This window comes from Larimichthys crocea, chromosome XXII, assembly GCF_000972845.2.
Source record: "Larimichthys crocea isolate SSNF chromosome XXII, L_crocea_2.0, whole genome shotgun sequence".
Taxonomy (NCBI): Eukaryota; Metazoa; Chordata; class Actinopteri; family Sciaenidae; genus Larimichthys; species Larimichthys crocea.
In genome coordinates this window covers 15929798-15951867 of record NC_040032.1, presented here as the reverse complement: position 1 = coordinate 15951867, position 22070 = coordinate 15929798, and the positions used below count along the sequence as shown (strand labels likewise).

The 22070-nt window shown below is 40.4% G+C and overlaps 1 protein-coding gene across 1 annotated transcript in view; it reads right to left on the bottom strand.

Annotated features, from left to right (window-relative positions):
• Window positions 1-22070, bottom strand: part of pcdh1a (protocadherin 1a) — an 80197-nt gene that overhangs the window by 2986 nt on the left and 55141 nt on the right. The window contains exon 4 of the mRNA XM_019278178.2: window positions 14743-14962. Coding sequence (XP_019133723.1) covers window positions 14743-14962 — 220 coding nt within the window. The remainder of the gene's footprint in view (window positions 1-14742; window positions 14963-22070) is intronic.

The window sequence follows — 22070 nt, the reverse complement described above, 5'->3', positions numbered from 1 at the left end:
GATTTCACACTTGATTAAAACCTCCCCACAGCTTCCAGGAGGTTTATGCCACACCAAGTGGCTTCGTGTAAAAAAAAATCGATGTAGCTGCACATCTAAAAATCTGTGCAAAGGGGAGGAAAAAAAGGTACATTTACACAGTTTTTGTCAAAACACTTGCCACGATTGGGCATGTTTCTTTGTGCATTTGAGAGGGTTTGGCATGAGAGCTCACGGTTAAGCAAGGGGGAAGAAAAAAAATGCAGAAATTGTTTAGCCATTTGATGTAGCGTTTCTCTTTTAACTCATTCAGCCTCACAAAATAAAAAGACATAAAGGTTAACACTGGTTGCGACATCCTCACTGACTGTCAGGTTGGTAATTGACTTTAGGGTCGACTGTGTTTTTTAGAAAATATCCTTTTGGACTAAAGTAATGGACTTGCCAACTAAAAGAAAACATGTAATAAAAAATGATCCCATGCACCGGTGACAGGAATTAAGGCACATTCTGAACCTGGCTCATCATCGAGCACCATGAAATCAGCAATGACAGCTAAATACGTCGTCTAGGTCTGCCATTTTCTTCCAGTGGTGCCAAAGAGCATATCACACGTCATCGAGACAGAACAGAGACGCTCTAATGCCAGTTATTTTAGTAGGCCATTACCTTGTCTGTTAGTGCTTTATCTAAATGTTGTACGGTTATATTTATAAAGTCGCTTTGACGTGACTGTTCTTAATAGACAGTATGACATATATATTGCAACCTGTCATGTTGGAGTAATTGTCGCTACGTGCTGTCATTAGCATCCTATATTTCGTGTAATTTCCAGTCACACATGTCAGCTCTCAGAAGTTTTTTTTTTTTTTTCCGACATGTAAGGATAACAAATTGCCTATTGTGTAGTTACAGACGCCGTGTTCTATTCATTATCAGTATCATTTGTGAAAGTACACGTTTTTACGTTTGCCCCGCGCTGACCTTCCTGTCACACTCAAATCTATCTCTACCGAGAAATCAATAGCGATAATTATACTTTTTGCTGTCTGCCTTTTGCTGTGGCTATTAGCCATCTGTAGCTGTAGTATCCTCTTACAGTGTGGCAGAATTCCGTCTGCTCCCCACATCAAAACACACTCCCACACTTGGCTGAAACAATCATTGTTTGAATATTTAGCCGGACAGGATGAAGTGAATGAGTCAACCGTGAGGTGAAGGTGCAGCCAAAGGCACGGTGGGATGATTGGTATATTCTCACCCACTCAAGACCTGTTTTCTTCTGTACCTGTACCTGAAATAAATCTGCTCAGAGTCTGGAACAAACCCTTTAGAGTTTATAGTCTTGTATGTCATGGATGGAGAGCCAAGGTGGACAATGGAGAACAGATGGGCAAATCACAGCACTATTATGCCGGTGGCTGGAACAAGCTGACTGGATTTAGAGAGCTTGTGATTTGGTTTTGAGTAGCAATGACATTTCTTACTCTCTGCACAGAGGAGGACTCCTTTCCTCTAGACTTGGAGATAGATTGCACCTGTAGCCTTCTCTTTTTATATTGGGTCAGTTCCATCTGCTTGCTTAAAGCAATATCATGAAAAAAAAAAAAAAGAAAGAAAAACAGCAATTTCCAGCTTCGACCACCTTCGCTATTACATCGACGACTCACGGTAAAACCTTTTGCAAACCTTCTAAAAAGCACCTCCACTGCAGTGGCATAACATGCACTCCACAGTGCAGTTACAGAGTGGGGGTACACACAGAGCTTAACCCCCCGGCTGACAGATACATGTGAGGGGTGGGTTTGCATGCTGCTTGCATCAGGGTGCCAGTGGGAGGTGTTGAGTGTCTGAGGCAGACTTCCTCATCGTCTGATCCCCTGCCCACGGGCATGGGGGAAGCTGCCTCTTCCTGAGATTTCACACTGCTTCTCTCTGTTTGATTGCAAATGCTGCCTCTCCCCACCGGCTGCTTTTCCAGCGTGTGCGCCACACCGCTATGATCGATGGCGAACAAATATGAGAGACCCACAGCTCATAGAGGGATGGCGGGGGGGTGAAAAAAAACAGCTACTATCGTTCTGGAGTGCGTGAGTGATATTAATGGTATATTTGTGGTCCCTGCAAACAGTTTATGTGGTAAATGACGAAGAGGTTCCAAGAAACAGAAGGGAAAAGAAGAAAGATCTAACACGTGTGCAGACATTAATGTCTAGTGGCTGCTATCAGTATAATAACTGGGTGGGAATGTATTCTATGGTTGTCATACTCCGTGAAGAAAAACAAGAAACTAGGGTTTTGTATTTCTTTAGCTATGACATGTCAAGTTTTGTTATTCAAGTGCTCAGAACAGTTTCTCACAGTAAGCAGAAGCTACCAGAAAACAGTTTTTTGGGGGTTTTTTCCCTCCAGAGGAAGAGAGGAAAGAGAGGAAAACTTGCTTGATGCACACAAACATTGTCTGCACACGGGTTCCTCGCTCATTGCAAAGGGATTCAAAAGAACAATGGTGGAGTTTGTAGCCTCACACATGCACTTGCTCACCTATAAATAAAGTGACATGAGTTGTAAAGCAGCTGTTAAGTGCTTATAATACTATGATATTTATTTCATTAGATCACTGGCATGCATTTATTCTAAAGCACTCACATACACATCGTCATCTGCTTTTTCTTTTTATATTAGAAATACATGTTTCAGGGGCAGGCGGTAGCGTAGTTGGTTAAGCGGCCGCCCCATGTGTGGAGGTTACAGTCCTTGCTGCAGATGGCCCCGGTTCAAATCCCGCATCGGACGGCTAATTTACTGCGTGTCTCTGCCCCCTGCTTCCTGTCTATCTTCAGCTGTCCTATCATTAAAGGCATAAAAGGCCAAAAAAAACATCTTTAAAAAGAAAAGAAAAGAAAGAAATACATGTTTCTGTGGCTTTTGTTTAATAAAAAAACAAAAATAATTATAATTAAAAAACACAACCACTTAGATAATGAATAATCTCTGTTCAAACTGTAAGTAAATGGTTAAATAGTTTTGGTGGAAACAGGTTAATCGGTTCTGTCAAATTGTCCACAGAAGGTGATGTGAGGATAAGAGCTGTGCATTGAAGTCGAAGGAGCGCGTGTCAAAGTCTCCTTCACAGATTCAATAAGGTCTGAATTCTCGGCTTCCTGAGCAGGTGAGCCTCCTGCTGACAAAGGCTGATGAGTGGACGTCGGCCAGAGGCACGTCAGGAAAAGCCGCTGTAGATGGTTCAGTGGGTGATGGTACACCTCCTGTCAGTTCGCTCACCATCCACCATTTTGTCTTAGAGCTCCTCTATTTGAAGACTGCCTTTTGTATCACTGCTTTTGACAAAGCCTTAGCACCTGCTGACAGATCACGCTATGCACCAGCTCCTCCAATTGAGAAGTTGATATGCAGTGTGAAATGTCAACCAGTACTAAGGCTTTGTCAGACTGTGACACGCACAAGGCATCTTCAGATAAAAAAAGATTCAAAACACCAGTGGAGGACTGGGAGAAAACAGTTCTAAATGATGACATAGTTGCTTTTGTAAATAATATAATCGTTTCTTTGTTGGTGCACAGAGGTGTTATGTGAAATCCTTGTGTGTAGAACAGCTTCATGGGTCTGCCCACAGCAATATGTTTGGCTTGCTGGCCAATTACTAACTGGAAATTGCATTCTGAACCTTGACAACAGAATATTGATCTGCAGCAGCTGCCAATGCAAAAGAGAGAGAGAGAGAGAGAGAAAAGCAAATAAAAACAAATTATTTATCCTGAACATAAAAGATTTAAATTTATGATTATCACAGATGTCCGGCTCCTGGTTTCAAGACTATTCCTCGAGTGACTTAGTTCAAACAACAACATCTTTTGTTTTTGCAGTCAATAAATTAGACTGCAAGCCAACGCCAAATAAATACAACATAGGTCTCCAGGTAATAGACCTATCCATTTGCATTAAGACATTACACTAGCTACAGTACAGAATGTCTTGACCATAAGCCCACTGTTACTCAAGTTAACTTGAAAAGAAAAGATGCCTACAACGTTTTGACTAAATCTTTTATTAGCGCAGTCAGCTTGGATAATAAACAGCATTACTCTATATGCTGGAATCAATCTCATATTCATGCAGAGAGGGCTACAGGAGTAGAATGTGCATGGTGAGTTTGAAAAGCATTAGTCAGACATCACTGCCTATACTTAGAAATTTGCATTTTTCCTTTAGGCCAATGCAGTTTTTTTTGTTTTGTTTTGTTTTGTTATTAATGGTTTTTCATTTATATCTTTATTGTGGGCTGCACCACACTTGATGTAGGATGTAATACTAAACAGAAGTAGGGTTAAAACACAGATTTTATACAAAGAGCCACACGTGTATGAAGACTGAAGTGTTCGGTATAATACAACCGAGCAAAATAAATCTGACAACCTTAATTGTTTGGCACTGGGTATGAAGATATAATAATCATTTGTAAAATGATCAATGTGCGATTGGATAATGAAGAAAAGTACTGCATTTTAGCAGTCATTGGTTTAATGGGATTTTGTAAAGGGTTAACACTTTTTACAATCTTCTGCTAGCCATGTCATAACCTGCTGGCATAATTACATTTGGGCCCACTCTGCTCCTTCTTCTGATTCTCACTCCTGAAATAGGAAACCTTGCATTTCCCCCCATTCAGTTTTACTGTGTAATTTAATTAGAAAGCTCAAAGAAATGTAGACTAAATCCCTGTGGCGTCGGGTTGTGACTGGACGCTCAATAGGCTCATGATTTTTGCATTTTATTTTTTTTGTTTTTTTTCTTTTTCCACCAACTGTAACTCCATTACTAATTCTGCAGAGGTCAAGGAAGAGGAAAAGCGTGGCGTTCATCAGTTAAACAAACGTAGTCAGTGCAAAATGTTAAGAATATGTTTCCAGCCAAAACAATTGATTGACTCCGCTTCGATAAGTTCTGCTGTGAGTGGATGTGTTTGTGCCAACAAGCAGTAGTAGGTCTGTTTCTGGTGCAGATTAGTTAATAATAATAATTTAAAAAAAAAAGAATAAAGAATGTGAGACTTAATATTCAGTGACAGTGCTGAGGTTGGAAGTGAAGATGGCTCTTGGAAAAATCAACACCAAAAATGTCTTTTTGTGAAGTTTATGTCTGATTTAATGAGAAATACTGTCACGATAATTAGACAGACTGTTATATCACACAGCCTATCTCTGATTACTGCGTGACATTTACTTGAAGAGTCACTTGTCTATTCATGTCTCACACCCAAACATTCTTTCTTCTTCTTGTCTGAATGTCTCTTTCTTGGTCCCTGCCTTTGAAGCTTTCTTCCTGCTTTAGGCGCTCACATTTGCACTCTATGGCCCTTTTTTTTTTCTCATAGTGGCACCGCTCCATGGCCTTATAGCAGGTAGAGGATGATTCATTTTGCAGGAGAAGAAACATTAGGTCTTACTGTTAATGTTTGTCGCATCTAAGCTTTTTTATTTCCTTGAAACAAATTTATCCAGAAACACTTAAGGTAATGGGCTTTTTTTTTCAACTCAGGTTGCTACATGTTACTGTTGTGCTTTTATCTTTGTTTGTCGCCCACATACTAACCCGTCTCTAAGAGCCTCCATTTAACCCATTACAGAATTCATTTGAGATTTCAATAGAAGATGCTTTTTTTCTTTTGTATTTAGGCCAAGAGAGAGGCCAAAAATGTTCACACCGAATGATGGTGGCTACAACTCATCTCCGATTCAATTTGCATCGATACAAAAATCAAAGACTTGCTTATATATGTGATGCACAGCTCTAATTATCAAAGAAGGAATCATTTTCCTCTAAGGATTTTCCTCTGGAGTTAATTCCTATGCACCACTTTCATGCTCACTATCTTTCACTCATTGATCTTATTGACATGTAAAACGGATGTCTTCCATGATCCATTTGTTGTTTTTCCTCCCCTTTCGATCAAGACGTTATCTCTTCTGCTAATTCTACCTTTGATCTCCACGGTCTGCAGTGTGAGACGCGGTTGGTTTGTGTGGGGGGGTAACATTAGCTGCTAATTAACCCACACCTGCAAAGTCTGAAGCTGTGTTCTTCATTTCTATTTTCTATTTTTCTCTGTAGTGACGTGTTTTTTCTTCCTTTCATGTCTTATGGGCTACATAGCCTTGCCTATGGCTATGGCTGTTCCTGGACCACTTTTATTATTTGATCATACACCGTATCCTCAAACCAGAAACTAAATGATCTGGCTCTCAGAAGTACTATGTAGTCTGGATGCATTCCAGGCAAAAATGCATGTGTCAGCACAAGTGATATAAAGAGATAAATGTGTTAAAAGTCACTACACAGAGATTTAAATAATACAGCCACAGTAGGTATATGATTTAAAAGTGTGGACAAACATCAGCATAATCTCTCAAAATCTGATCTTTAGAATCACATAAGCAAGTCTGCATGGCTGCTAAATAATGACCCCAGAGAGCCAAAGCTTTATTTGACCATTTTCCGTGGATAGAGCGTTGCTGCATGACTGACAATTCTCTGGGAAAGTCAGCATACTAACGCAGTCAGATGGAAAGCTCTGTTCCCACAATGCTCTGAACAATACAGCTATGCATTTGGAGCAGGACAATTCAAATTTATGACATGATGAAATATGAAAATTGCCTTTTGTGTAACAGCAATTTCCCAATGCTGCTCTACCCGTCTATACCCTCTGCCAGACGATAGCTTTAGTGACAAGGCTTTGATTAAGGGAAGGGGAAAAAATATCACATAGATTCAGGATCACGACTGAATATATAATTATTAAAGGAAATTGCAAATCTAAGACGTTAAATATGGACTTATAGAGAAAGGCAAAAGACAGCAGGGGGTCATCATATTGGCTTGTGAGGCCAGCATGACTCCAACCTCCCCTGTTGTTTCTCACTGATCCATTGCATTCAGCTACTTGTGCTTGAATGACGAACATAAGCTTTAGCGTGTTGAAGAATCAGTGTTTGTGTCTTTCTATGTTGTTGAAACCCCTTGAAGAGAAATGTAACACAATAACACAATTGACCGCTCGGATATAGGAGTAAATGAAATGTAGGTGACAGGCAGGAATATTTATATCCAAGTATTTTGATTCATTCTGAAGACCATACCTGCACTTTAGTGCTGTCTTGACTATTAAAGGTGGCATTAAAACAGCGACATAAATATTTTATCACATTAAAATAACATAAATGGACAGGACATCCACTACATTATGAGATAATGAAATAAAAATTTAATCGCCTGATGGGTAAATCAGGTCATGTGCACAGTGCAGTAGTCTGGGTCGGTCTGTGACCCTGGGTGCGCATGGCATGGCATTTTTTAACAATATTATCCATATTCACTGTGCTTTTGTTTCACGTGAATGTGACTTGCATGGAGTGTGGTTGGCGCTATCAACCGCAAGCGAGCCAGAGCAATTAAAACAATAAAGTGGTAAAGCAGTATGAGAAGGTAGAAAATAAACATACGCAAATGTGCAAATGCACATTAAGAGTAAACATTGCTGTCACTTTTTTTTTTTTTTTTAAAGTGGCTGCATTGCCATCTGTTTTCCACTGCCTGTCGTGGCTGCATGTTTGATGGGTACCTCATCTCCAGGCTAGATTTCAAAGTAGACAGCTCATCAAGATGAGTGACAAGTGTTGGGGTCTTACAACATGACCATCTAAGAGGGAGTTACCCAAAGGGGAAGTGGGAAAAAAAAAAAAACAGCAACGAACAAACATATAATTGTTTTAAGTAAAATAGACCTTTGGCTTTGACCGAGGAACTGAATGAAAATCCTTTATAGCTCTGCAGTTTGGAACTAGGAGAAAATGTGTCACAATTTTTACAATGAAGTCAAGTACGCTCTCTAATTAGAGCAGAGATCCAGCAGAAATGGATGGCGGAAAGAAGCCACGCTATCATGCAAAATTCTGTCAGAATTACTCTACTTTTGGCTTGAGAACAAGGGCTCTTTAGGGATCGCTTGAGCCAGAAAGTGAGTTTTAAAGTGCCTTTTTAAGAGCCAGAAATTTCTGGAACTGGTGAAGTAGTAAGTCGGATGGAGATGAGATCAAAAACCCTGTCAGAACCTGCAAAAAAACATCCTGATGATTTGGGGGTACTGAGGCAGTAAAATAACACTGTAACATGCTTGGTCGTGAGGTTAAACAAGACTAATTCAAGTCATTTCTATTTAGCTTAAAGCATATAATATATTGACTGCATGATATACCATGTTAACACAAAACTGCAAATTAAGAATTGATCCATTCGCCAGCAGGATATTTCCATTTGTAAAAAAAAAGAACTGAGGTTTCCATTTTGTGTAGAGAGGATGTTTTCAGTTTCAGTAGATGTAGTTCTCGTCGAGTTTGTAGGGTCCTTGAACTGCAGTGAATTCTGAGATATCTTCAACTGACTGTGAGAAAGCCTTAAAGCGAAAGCGGGTCCAATTCCTCTGTAACTCACTGGAAATAAGGAAATGCATGTCAGGCCCATACAGTACAATTCCACTCCCTCAAGTGCCATCCATCATTGAAGGGCAGAACACTAGTTAGAGGGAGGTACAGCGGCACTCCGTCCCCATCACACTATGATGGAGAGATGACCCCCGGGGCCTTTCTCTTGATGCCGACTTGACGCTGCCCGACCAGCTGAGGTTGAAGTGGATCTGGCCCCTAGCCAGCATCCCCTCCCCAATGCACGTTGCTCTACGAATCACATCCAGGGTGAGACCGGGTAAGACCCACTGAGAGCACCAGAGCTCTACCACCACTTTCTATTTCTGCCTCCATAATTATCCTTAAAGTTTCAACTCGGGGTCCCATGGACCTGCCAGTAGACACTCAGCTAAAAGGAGCAACCTCTTACAGCCACAAGCTACACCAAGCTAATTAAGAAATTTTTCTCCATGTCTTTATAAATTTGTACTTTCAAGCCTGCGTTTACACAGACATTACCACCTCCAAACCTGCTGCTTCAGCATGCCGTTGCCCAGACTCACTGGCGTGGCAAGAGCAGGCTGCATGCTATCCAATTTATGCCTAAGTACAGAGAGCCATCCACTTTTGTTAGAGTAATACATGAGCACATCTAAAGCTTAGGGAGACTGGCTTAGGCATACTGGCTCACTCATTCATTTTACAAGCTTAGCGCTAAAACCGGACATTTTCTGTGGCAGCATGGTGTTAAAAGCACTATTTATGGAAGCTAATGTGTGCTTATATGTGTGTACTTTTCTTTCTGCGCATTATTCAAAACACTCCTCTGGGTTTTCAACCATGTTATATACATGTGGATACGAGCTCAGTAGCTCGTGTAGATCGTAATTAAAATGAAGAAGAATGGGAATAAGTCCATGGAAAATGTTCCAGAAATCTTAATAAATCGCTCACAGCAGTTTGGATACATTTTCTCAATTTTTTAGTGATTCTACTCTGTTTTTAACTCTTTAACGCACAAAATAGATTGATTAAAAAAAAAAAAATAAGGCAAAGGATCATAACTGAATACAAACTGTAAGAAGTACAGCCCACACGAGTTTCAGGTTCTGACAAAAGAAAAAAAACATAGCATTATCTCTGTTATCACCAGTCTTCCAGTCAGCTGGACACGATGATGAAACTACAGAGAAATCGCTTTTATGTGTAAAAGAAGGTAGTATGAAATTGAATGCAAGTGGTAGATGTATTGGCATAATGGGACTTCTATTCGGGCTCCATCTAGATTTCACATGTGGCTGGAGTCTCTGCCATACAATATTATGTCAGTTCACTCGAAAAGAAAATAAGCCGATTCCTTACTTTGCCACAGTTAATGGTCTGAGCTTTGATACATGTCTTTTCTCTCACATGGCCCTGCTCAAAGGTCTGTTCTTTCTGTCTGCAGCCATTTGACAAACACTATAAAGTCTGGAGCCAAAGTTTGGGTGAGTGTGTGTCGGTCTCTATTGTTAGTGACCACATGAGCGAATGCACATTTTTGGATTCAAATTGGGCGAAGGGAAATCTAGACACATTCAAAACTGTGACATGTTGACACATCATCAGTTCCATTTTGGATTCAGCTGCATTGTCCCATAAAGCAATTTGTAAAAGGGCTATAGTTAACCATTGTCCTAGGTGTCAAAGCCTAATCCAGGTTAGAGAGTTTAATTCTGCTCCAGTTAGGCTCTTCCAGTGACCTATTTGCTCTGAAATAAAATTACAAACAATTGGGGGGGGGCGACGAACAGCAACAACTGATGTGAACAGAGAATAATGCGTGTGCTAGAATGAGCTTGGGATTATAAGCGTATTACTCGTGACAACTTGCCTCGGGGGAGCTCTTGTAAGGACTTTTTTTTCTTCCACAGAAGCTTCCACAAAACTGCCAGCCCCATGACCTGTCCCTTCTCGGGTGGTGGCATTTCCAGCAGTGGCTGGCATAGGCCGCTGTGCCGGTACAGGCTGGCATGGTCCGACTCCAGTCTTTAGTACTAACAGTCAGGGGCTCTGACAGGGGCTCAATGACATCTATCTGTGGAAATCCGTACTCCTGTATTACTCCTACCAACACACAGGCAAGAGCCCAGACTGCCACTCATAGGACAAATAAGCCCAATTCAGTCGACATTGTACTTCTCTGTCTGCACGACGTCTTATTCCATATTGTCCTTTGTTTAAAATGTTCCTCATGCTTTGTGCATACAAACCAGATATTCACAGGGAACTCGTGATGTCAATGGCAATGGCTAAAGCAGTGGTACCCTGTATGATACAGATATGGCAAGGCCCAGGAAATTTCCTGACAGGAGTTCAAAAAAGAACAAATATGCAACGCTACACGCATCATCTGAGAGATCTAAAGCAGGAAAATCAGACAGCATTACTAAAGAACCTCATTATCATGCAAATGCCATTTATTCCATTTTATCTCACCCTTCTCAATAGCCCATATGGCAGCAGGTCCGCACAGAGGAAGACACGGGGAGACCTCACGCCGGGCAACTGGCCACATCAAAATTCCTCCATCTGTGGTCAATTGAGTTTGTGTATGTGTGTGTGTGTGTGTGTGTGTGTGTGTGTGTGTGCGCGCACTGGTACCTGTTTTCAATCCACCTGGGTCCTAAGCTATGCTAGCCCTCATATCACAGCCAAGATGCCTAACCACCGATCCGCAGAAGAGTGATTATTGTCTAGGTTGGTCTGGACATGACGAGATTGCCAGTCAAACTTGTGTCCCCAAGCAGAGGGAAGAGACATAGTGTGAGTCCCGGATGAGTCATGAACAGGTTTTTAGGCAACAGGAAGTTTATGTTTTGTGACTCCAGGTGTGTGCTGGGGCTCAAAATATGGTCAATGGCTTGGGTTAATGTAGATGAAAAAATAGTTTTCGTGACATATATTTCACACTTGTGTCCTTTTATGGGATTTGAAATGCATAATGATCCATTCTCCCTGTGCACCAATAATACTGTAAATCCCTTTGATTTGACTGCTAATCAAAATCTCATCAGCAATGTCAGCAGATCCGATAGATGGACAGATGGGACAGACAAGAGACCAAACCTTGGTCTTCCTCTGATTTCACTGTGCAGGACAAATCATGTATCCTGACAACAACCAGACACACAAGATAAGCGGTTTTCATGCTGTCTGGAGGAATCAATTGCAAAAGAATTAAAGAGCTCAGTGATTACGAGGAGACTCTATTAAAGTAAAACAGCTCTGCAATCAAAATGATTTAAAGATTTTGTGTTGCGATGCAACACCATCTATAATGCAAACAAATACGTGCATGCAGGTGCAGGTGCACAAAGACACAAGCACGCACTTGCATCCGACGGATAAACACCTCGGATGAGATTAACCAACACTTCAGCAATGTGCACACTACACGCGTGAACATAAGAGCGTAAAATACACATGGGGGAACCGAAATGGAGTGCACTCTAACACAGCCTGAAGACAACAATTAGAAGAGGGAGGAGGGAGCAGCTGCTCAGGCATATGAAGAAAAAAAAAAAGAAAGTCGAGAAATTAATTGCTGCAGATCAGACGGCACACATGACATACATCAGAACTTTTATTACTGTAGTTTGAATCTGCTCTTAATTCTAAAGCCAAGCACCATAAGGGAATATGTTGATGTCTGCTTCAGTGAACCAGAGACTGTTAAAAGACCACACACTCTTTCTTCTCTGCCACCCAGTCCAATAAACCAAGGTCATATTACTTCAGTCTGCAAGGTCCTTTAAAAAGAAGTGTAGTGTAGCACAAAATTCACCAACTGGTACTTCTAATAATTAATCTTTGCTAATAACCATTCAAGATATGCTGATATTAAGGATGCTAATGTCAGAGATTAAAGTTGCACGGACCTGGATCCAATCACGCTGAAATGTCCATCGAGCTTCCAGCCCCTAGAAGTTGACCTCATTCCAGTCAAACATAGTAAAAGTCTGACTGATACCGTAATTGCAACAAACGGCCAGAAGTGGATCTAAAGTGAATCATGTACGACATCTCTCCCCACTGTAGTCCACTGACACCCTCTCAAAATGTAGATTCGCCACTGTCAGAGTTCAGCTTGTATAACAAAACACACATCCATGTCGATATTTCTGGGGCCCAGTGATGCAAAGGCTGACAGTTTGGAGTTCATATATTGTGTTTTATCCAACTTAAATGGAGTGACACATCATGCTCACCTTCCAATTTTTTGCCTGTCAGTCATCTCGAAACCGCAATGAATAAAGCTCCGTACCAGTACAACCTGTCACTCTGTCACTCACATGCATAAAAAAAAAGACTTCACGTCACCGTTCAGGTGGAGCTGGGGGAGGAATTCCTCTGTCTCGTTTGATTTTTCTGTCTAATCCTTCATTTTATATGGGCTCTTTGTTATCTCCCTGAAGGGGGAATCACATTTTAATTAGGTCTATCCTTGGTTAGCAGTTCATCTTCGCATCTCCCTGTCCTATATGTTCATCCTATGGGCTTTGCTTCCTTGTAAAAAGAGACTCTTAGTCCCTGCTCCCTGTCACAATCTAACATTTCCCCCATCTTGTGCCATCTTTTCATTCTTTAACTGCTCCATCTCCACTCACAATCTTGCTCTCCTGCTGCTGACAACAAAGAGTGCCCTGACTGACAAAGCCTGTTTTCTGTAGACGGGGGGGAAAAAAACACAACAAAGAATCACGACAAGTGGAACGAAAAAGAAAATGCATATACTAAACATGCTAAGAGCAGATGGAAATGTTGGCTTCTGGGCTATAAACAACTCACTCTGTATATGAGGTGACTGAATCTATCAATTAACTGGGATGTTAAGCAATCTCTGACCTCGATAGGGCCATAGGGAACTGCAAAATTGGACTGACTTCTATCCTCACATCCTACACACCCACCATCGTCTCCTCTGTGCCTGAATTATCGTGACACTAATTGACATTAACAAAAATAAACAATAAACATTTGCAATAGAGATGTTCGCTAATGAGATCCAACACAACTGTCTTGTAAAGAGGCAATGCATCACGACGCTTAGATACTATACTAATAATAGAACTTAATCATCTGCTGTTTTGGCGTGACGGTGACACATTTTAGCCTTTTGATCCTGCAACGTTTTTCAAAAAGAGGTACTCGAGACTGAAATAGTATATTTTCCTCCCACTTACAAAAAAACAACAACACAGAAATCCGCATTCTGGATGTACAGTCCCATTGACAGAAGCTACATCTCTGTCTTCTTCAGTGACATTGTGACAAAGTAACTGTCAATGCTGTTCAGCAAGTCCTTGCTGAGACATGTCCCATTTCGTGCGCTTTCCCCCTTAAAAATCCATACCCTATGCACAGAAAGCACAAGCAGCCGTTCCTGTGAGGCACAACCACACTTTAATACAACAAAATCTAAAAATATAAGGAGAAGGTGAGCAGAGAACTAACCGTGTAAACTGGTCTGATCCAGGGAGTGTCGCAATGCAAAACATTATAATGAGTGGAAATGCACCATGTGAATCACTTATCATAGAGTCTTATAAGACAGGTAATGGATTATGTTTGGCAGCTTAAGGCAGCAGAATTATTACAGTTCACACAATAGCAGCTCTGGCTATGACTTTTTTTTTTTTTTTTTTAATATGGACTATGCTGAGACCATCAGCCTGTGGATTGATTGCTGTGCCGAGAAATTATGGCTCCTGCACACCTAAGCTGCAGGTCCAGCTAGTGGCAAGGAAATGCTTAGAGTAAACACAGTGGTGTCTGCACAGATGTCATGGTTCAGATTTATTTAGAGGGCAAATGCTCCATTAGTTGGGCTTTTTAATTAGCACACTTGTGAGAGAGGGTCATTAAGGATGTCTGACAGAGGACCTGCTGATGAGGAGGATGGAGACACTGCTAACTCCAGCCCTGATACCACACACACACACACACACACACACACACACACACAGGCGCGCGCACTGACACACAAGCCCAGATCTGCTTAAAAACCAATAACATCTCACACAGTCATCGACAAACACAGCAAGTCAACGTCACGGGTGCCACAACATTTCCACTCGAAAATGGCCACGGAGCACAAACAAATCCCCACAGAAGATGTCTCTATCGTCAACAGCACCACACAAACAAACACACACATACACACACACAAAGAGAACCTATTAGAGTAATTTACATTTAAATACATATTCATAAAGAACACGACAGGTCGTCGTCGTACCATTTTCAGGGTGCTCGGTCTCTCCAATGCTGCCATCTGGAGTGGTTCTCTCATAGTGGTCCTCGGGCAGGGTCAGGGGTCCGATGCGTGGACCAGACGATGACTTGCTGCTGGGAGTCTCTGATTCTTCCAAGCCGCTGTCATAGTAGCTGTGCTGAGAGGCGTCCTGCAGGTCCTGCACAGGGTTGGCGGTGGAGAAGGTCACTCGCCGATGAGGATGCTGGAAAACAGAGAGACATCTTCAACAAAAGGAAAGTAGTTTTTCGACTACAACTACTCTTTTTGTTGGTGAAGACACCCAGCAGGGGGAATGGCAACAGTCGTAGCTCAAAAACCAATTTGACTTCTGTCCTGAGAGTTTCACTGGCCTTATAAAGTCAGAAAATAGTATTAAATATTAACCACTCTTTAATATTAAATTGCCTTTTGCAGTATAATTATTCTGAAGATTATATAAGGTAGAATACATATGAACAGAGTGAGTTTATGGACTTCAATAATAAGAGCAAAGCGAAAGAAAACTGAACTGAGACCAAAAACACATACATTATTAAAAATCCCACATTTTACTACAGAAAATATCTAAATATGGAGCATGTGTTTAAATATTCTACATGGCACTGTCCTGTATATGTGAAAAAAAATAATTAAAATCTATTTGTGTGCAGCTCGTCATGAATAAGATGATGCTTTTAAAGTAATGCGTCTACACCGCCACATATTTTTAATGGGAAAAAGTCACGGCATGTTGGTTTTGTGTGTGCTATAAAACTCTGTACATCAATAAAAAAAGTACAGAGCCAGGATACAGAATGTCTAGAATGTATATTATTGGTTGTTCATCTTATCAAGAGCTCCAGATGGAGGCGGCACACAGTAGCCACAGTGACAATAACAATGTAATTGCCATGTGTATTACTGTCAGACATATTCACGATTCTCACTTAAATGGATAGACTGTATATATTTCTCTCCATGCAGAGAGTTTCTGTACAATTGTACCGATGTGAAACATTGTAAACAGGAGTCACAGGGTGTCTTATTGAAAAGTATTATTATTATTATCATCCAGACAAAAGTTTCATTTTCCAAATCCGCCTCTGCTAAATTAATTCTGATGCCATTGATTGGTACACTAATCAGTAGCCCCAGTGCGCTACTTCCTATCTCCATATTTTAAATGTTTCCCTTTTTCCACAGCTTTTGATGTTTAACCAAGTGGAAAGCTTTCTGCCATTTAACTAAAGAAGATCTAAATAAGGCTAACCAAAGGACAAAATAGAGATTTGGAAAACGTAGTTTGTGACAGTCACTATTTTGCCAGCATTAGAATATATTATTAGATCCCCTGTTGCTGTTTACATACTGATGAGATTTGATGAAGGAATGAAATGAGTAAATGAATGAAAAAAAAAACACTGATGAAATCTCAAATTTGATATCTTGAAGTGGAGCAGAGCGGCATATAATAAATCATTCAAGCTCACACCCTTTATCAAATTGAATGGCTTGTAAATACAGTTAGGAGACCATTAAATTTCCTCTTCCAAAGATCAGTTTACTAATGGCTACTTACCACCGATCCACAACAGAAAGATGACTCCTTACAGTGCGCATGCAATCTCACTCTTCCCCCCCCCCCCCCCCCCCCCCAACCCCCACACACGAGCACCTCTCGTAAAAGTCAGGAAAGCACTGATACAGCAGAACAGGGCCCTGCCTCTGCTGCACGTGTCAGCCCCGGATCAATACCACGGTTCTGTGCTTTCTACCGTTCGACCACTTTTCTGGCAAACAAAATCCACGGCTTGAAATCATTCGGACCATCAGCCTTTTAGTACGTACACACCAAGAAATTGAGAAATGCTTTTAGAGCTTAGGTAAGTGCTATCAACACCGTGTTCTTAATACGGTTAGTGAGCTTCAAAATGTTTCCAGAAACCTGTTCACCCACCCCATCATCTCTACCAGTCGTATTTTCTCACTACACTGATGCTTCTCTTGGTCTTTCATCTAAATAATGATTATTTGAGTCCTGGTATTTTTTTTTCTTTCTCCCCAGCAGTGCTACTACATCATTACATCAATAAATCATACACAGTATACAGTAAGAGAACTGCCTCGGACTAATCTGTAACATTTAATGGAGCTTAAGCTACGTCTTGAAAATGAAAGATTCTTGAAACACAACCAAACAATGGGCTTTGTGTCTTTGTGATTTGTTTGCTCGGTGCACACATGGAAACAAGAAGGCGATGAGAGGTTTGGAGGCAAACGATGACATTTGTTTTCTTTATTTTCTATTAAACTATGCTTTTTGATTGGTGCATCATACACGGTAACATTTTATAAGATGTGTTGAGATGAAAGTACAAAACAGGGACACGCTGTATTCAAATGGCATTGATTGCCCTTATTCAAATTCTAAAAATACCACAGCACTAAGTTTGATATCTGACCATACTTCCATACAGAAACTCTAAATAGAGAACTGCCCTAACATGCCAGACAATAGTGAGTTATTCTACTATTGTTTCTGTGATATTTCAGTACCAGCCTGGACCAGACGGTTGATTAATTTCAATAGTGCATTCTTTAAACATGATTGGAGGTCTTTGATGCTCCACGACTCTTTAAATGTGAGAGGGCATTTAGTTGTTTAAATATGGATTTTTGCTTAAACTTCTCCTAAAGGCATCACTCTGGAGAGTCAGTGTGCTTCCTGGGTATGATAACTAACTAAGACTGCAGAGATGGGAAATAGATTCTCCTTTTAGTCAGAGCACAAATCCTTTGCCAGGCCTTGAGGGCTGCAGGGATGCGGCAAGACGGAAGGATGGAAGGGGAGGCTGAGCAGGAGTGGGGAGTTGGTCAGGCAGACACGGACGGTGCTTTGACTGTAGGGGACAAGCAGAAGGATTAGATTCTTGGAGACTGGAGGCGGGAGAGTAGGATTGTTTGGGCATTGTGGTAGGAGTAAGAAGCTATAGGGGCTGAGCATGAAAGAGGGGACATTTATGATGACATCTCAATTCATAACCCCATTTAGATTGGGCTAAAATGGCCTCATTTATACGCCATAATATTCCAATCCCAACGCAGATGGAAAGTAACAGCAGGATTCTGTCTTTTCAAGGGGACCAAGACACATTTTAACATAGTAATAAACAGTAATCATCCACTGCCTACCCAGAGTCCCCGCAATAGAGACAGCCAGAAATATTATATCCAACTTACTGCCTCTGAATATTTTCAAGCTACACATGATTACAGCTGAATATTTCCACTGATTCACAGATATTCCAAAAAGCCAGGAAAAAAAAAAAGCGACCGGTTAGAGAATAAAGTGGTTGTTTCTCATTCATTGGCGTATAGATGAATTCCCCTTTAACCAGCTCAACACCACAGAACTGAAGTAGTACAAATATAATGCTCTACGTCCACTTACATATTCACCTGAAGCTATTCAGTGTCATAGATCATACACTTATCTACACCGCAACAAGCCCATCAACTTACAGCTGAGTATTTTTTAACATAATGCATTTGAAAACAAAATACAGCATACTGTATTTTGACACCGAATGACCTTTATTTCATGTCTGCAAACTCACAGGTACACACAATAGTGGTATTTGAAAAAAAAAAGTCTGTAGTTGAACTAGTCAGCTTTGAAAAAAAAAATAAATAAAATCAGCTCCTTTGAAATGCATTTCTATGAGTGGTTTGCACACCATCACCTTGATGCAAGGGCTCTCCTTTCTTAGGATGACAAAAGTATTTTTTTCTTCACAGGTCTGTCTGTCTGCATCTCACGGCCATAACATGTTTTTTTTTTGTTTTTTTATTTTTCATATTTTTCAATTTTGTTAAAAGTTTAGATAATTTATGGACAACATGCTCTAAAAAAAGATAGCAATGTGCTGAGTGTCATCAATATTTCTTTTTTTTTACGTGGACAAGGGAAAAGGGAAAAAGGAACAGACTCCTTTTCTATATATATTTTTTTCTTTCATCACAAAATGTCATATAAAAGGTCTTGTCACAGAAAACATTCTTCAGGGACTCGAGGAGAAAAAAAAAGGTACAGTAAAAGCCTTTTGATGTGCTTGCGTTATGTGGTTGTTATGTGAGTTGAATGTACTCATTATTCATTAACAGAACTATTGATGTAATGTAACAACATCCATGAGGGAAGACAGTTGACTTTATAACCACCTACACCTTCTATCACAAGTCAACATGAAATAAGATCTCGCTTCAGTTACTGCTAAATTTCACGACTTCTGATACTTCTGATTTACTTAAAACAACAAGATATCAATATACACCATGCCATCACGTAGCTTGAAGTGGAATAGTCTGAAGCAGATAATGGTAACTGATGATGTACTGTATGTGAGTTGAAGCATGAGCAAATAGAAAACCAAAGAGTGCATTTTATTTTGAGATTGGCTACCCATATCAGATTTTTGGCACGCTAAGACACCAGAATATATATTTCATTCATCAAAACAGATTTAATCTGCAATTCATGGGTGGTTTGATATGATTTAATAACATTGGCTTTCAAACTGTCCTTTACGTCGGCTGCAGTTTGACACATAGCAGTGTGACGTCACGTCCAGAGAGCTGTTAGACCTGTTATCTGGCTGCGGCTGCTGCAAAAAAACATACATCAACTACCTCTGTCACTAATGTTGTCTGGTGTGATGGAGGACTTCTGCACTGAGACAAGATATTGCTATGGTGTGAAGAGTGAGAGGATACATCTCCATTATTCACCCAGCCTGCAGCTTGCTGTTTGTGTCTGTATCGGCAAAATGCACCACCAGTTTGTAAATGAACTCACGCCTATGTGGTTTCCACAGCAACCGACGCAGATGGGTTATTGTTAATGGATATATCTAATCACTTGCAAATAACAGCCTGGATGGTCTGTCCTAAAGATTGGATTAGAAGTAAAAAAAAAAAAAGTATTTGCCTGCAGCTTGAACGAAGGAGTATAAAGGGATTCCTGGGGCAAATAGCTGTGCCTAAGCAACAGGGATAGCATTTTGGTGACTGTGCAGCATCTCTATTGCCATTGCTGATTTGCACCACTGATCCCTGATGGGACAGCAGACCCCACTGCTGTTGTTCCAGTTCCCAGTCCATTGTGAATGCCCTGGAGCTACCTGACACCACTCTGCCGTCAGGTGCCCTGTCATCCAGCCAAGCCTCACTGATTGCCAGTGCAGAAGGGCTGCTGGTACTTAATGCAGATGGGAAAGCTTTTCCATCCTCTCTTTTTGAGTAGACTTTTAGCAGAATTGCAGGTAAGTTTAGATGGTATTGACTGGATCTCTGTCGCATGCATTCAAGTTTGCATTTGCGTTTCGACTGATCTGAGAACATTCGGTGATCAGGCTGGCGTCTGCGTTGTCTGTTGAAGGATTAATTCACCAGCATTCTGTGTTTTGCAGTAAATGATGGCTTCATGGTTGGTACGGTGGTGGAACTAGATCCATGTAGTGTGGGGGGGGCAGAATATTAACAAAATAATAAAGTACATTTAAAAAAAATATAACCTTAAAAGATGATATTAGCAGAATAATACTCGTCGGTTCGTCTACATAAGCCCGACCACTTGATTTGAATTTTAATAATAGCACATCTTTTAATATCAAACCTGAGATTTAGGGTTTCTAAGGCTTCTAATCTTTGAGATATTAACCTCTGAATTTTAAACCAAAATGGTTGATACCTCATTTATGCCACTTTGATTGCATCTCCATTTATGCTGCTCTGACTGCTTACTCAAACATATCTGGATCAAGTAAGAAATTCATTTTAATGAAATAATAATAAAAAAAAACTAATCCTTTTTAATCAATCCTGTTATCCATTTTATTCCAATGACAAATAACAACATGTGCTAGATTGATTCAGAGTTGTAAAAAAAAATAGATGATGTGCTATTTGCAGTAAAACTAATCTAAATCGGCCTCTCTATGTTTCATTGCCGTGAAGACAAAATATTATTTTTTCCATAAGATGAGATAATCAACAACGGAGCGAGGATCCCAATCACTATCTTTAAAGAGAATATCTTGTTGCCTACCATGTCTAATGGGTAACAGTGTATTCGTCACAGTTAGTTTGTTGTCAAATGTTTTTTTTTTTTTATTCAGATTATTATTACATAGAGGTATTGTTTAAAAGCTGAGTCACCGTGGCCAGTAAGACATAAAAATTCAGAATTTCACTTGAAGGAGAAGGGACCAACAAAGGAAGGAGTTTCATAATTCTGAAGAAGACATATGAATGGGAATAATAACCAACTAAATATAATCATTTCTGTGTTGTATAGCAACTTGGGTGCAATTTTCTAGTGGCAAATGTGACTCCTGCTGCAGTTAAGGTGCAGTATCTTTTCTTCTAATAAAAGTAAAGTGGTAAAATGAGATGCTTCAGACGGTAAAGAATGTGTGTTTTGCACAGATAAAGGTGGAGAGAAATTTATCTGTAAAGTTATGCATTTCGTTGACAGTGGAGTGCTTTTAAGAGCCCAGTGTGTAGGATTTAGCGGCATCTAATGGTCAGGGTGCAGACTGCAACCAAGTGAATGCTTTTAGCAAGTAAGAGAAACGATGGTGGCTGCGAATCTCATGAAAAATGCAAAATGCTGTCTGTTCTTCAGAAACAAGACAGTGCAACATGGCGGCCTCTCTGGAAGAGGACCCGTGCAGTGTGTAGATCAGTGGTTCTTAACCTGGGTTCGATCGAACCCTAGGGGTTCAGTGAGTCAGTCTCAGGGGTTCGGTGGAGCCTCTGCCCTGGAATTTTTTATACCATTTGTTACAACATATCTTTGTGAGCAATCGTTTTCGAGGATGCTGGACATAAAAACTAAGAAAAGGAACAGACTTTGCTGTGAAAATGACATGAGACTGGCACTTGCCAAGGTGAAGCCACGCATATCTGAACTGGTCTCTCAAAGGCAACAGCAGAAGTCACACTGAGGTAAGTTGTTGTGAGTTCATGCACTGTGTTGGTTTTGTTATTTGAACAAGGTGATGTTAATGCACGGTTCATTTTGTGCACCAGTAAAAAAAATCATATTTTATTTTTTACTAAAGAAGGGTTCGGTGAATGAGCATATGAAACTGGTGGGGTTCGGTACCTCCAACAAGGTTAAGAACCACTGGTGTAGATATAAAGAGCTTATTCCAAGTTAACAAAAACACAATTATTCTTATTAGGTTATTATATTCTACAAAACAAGTATAGTACTTATGAATAGTTTATTCCATTTGTGCCAATAGATCCTAGATCTATCCTAGATC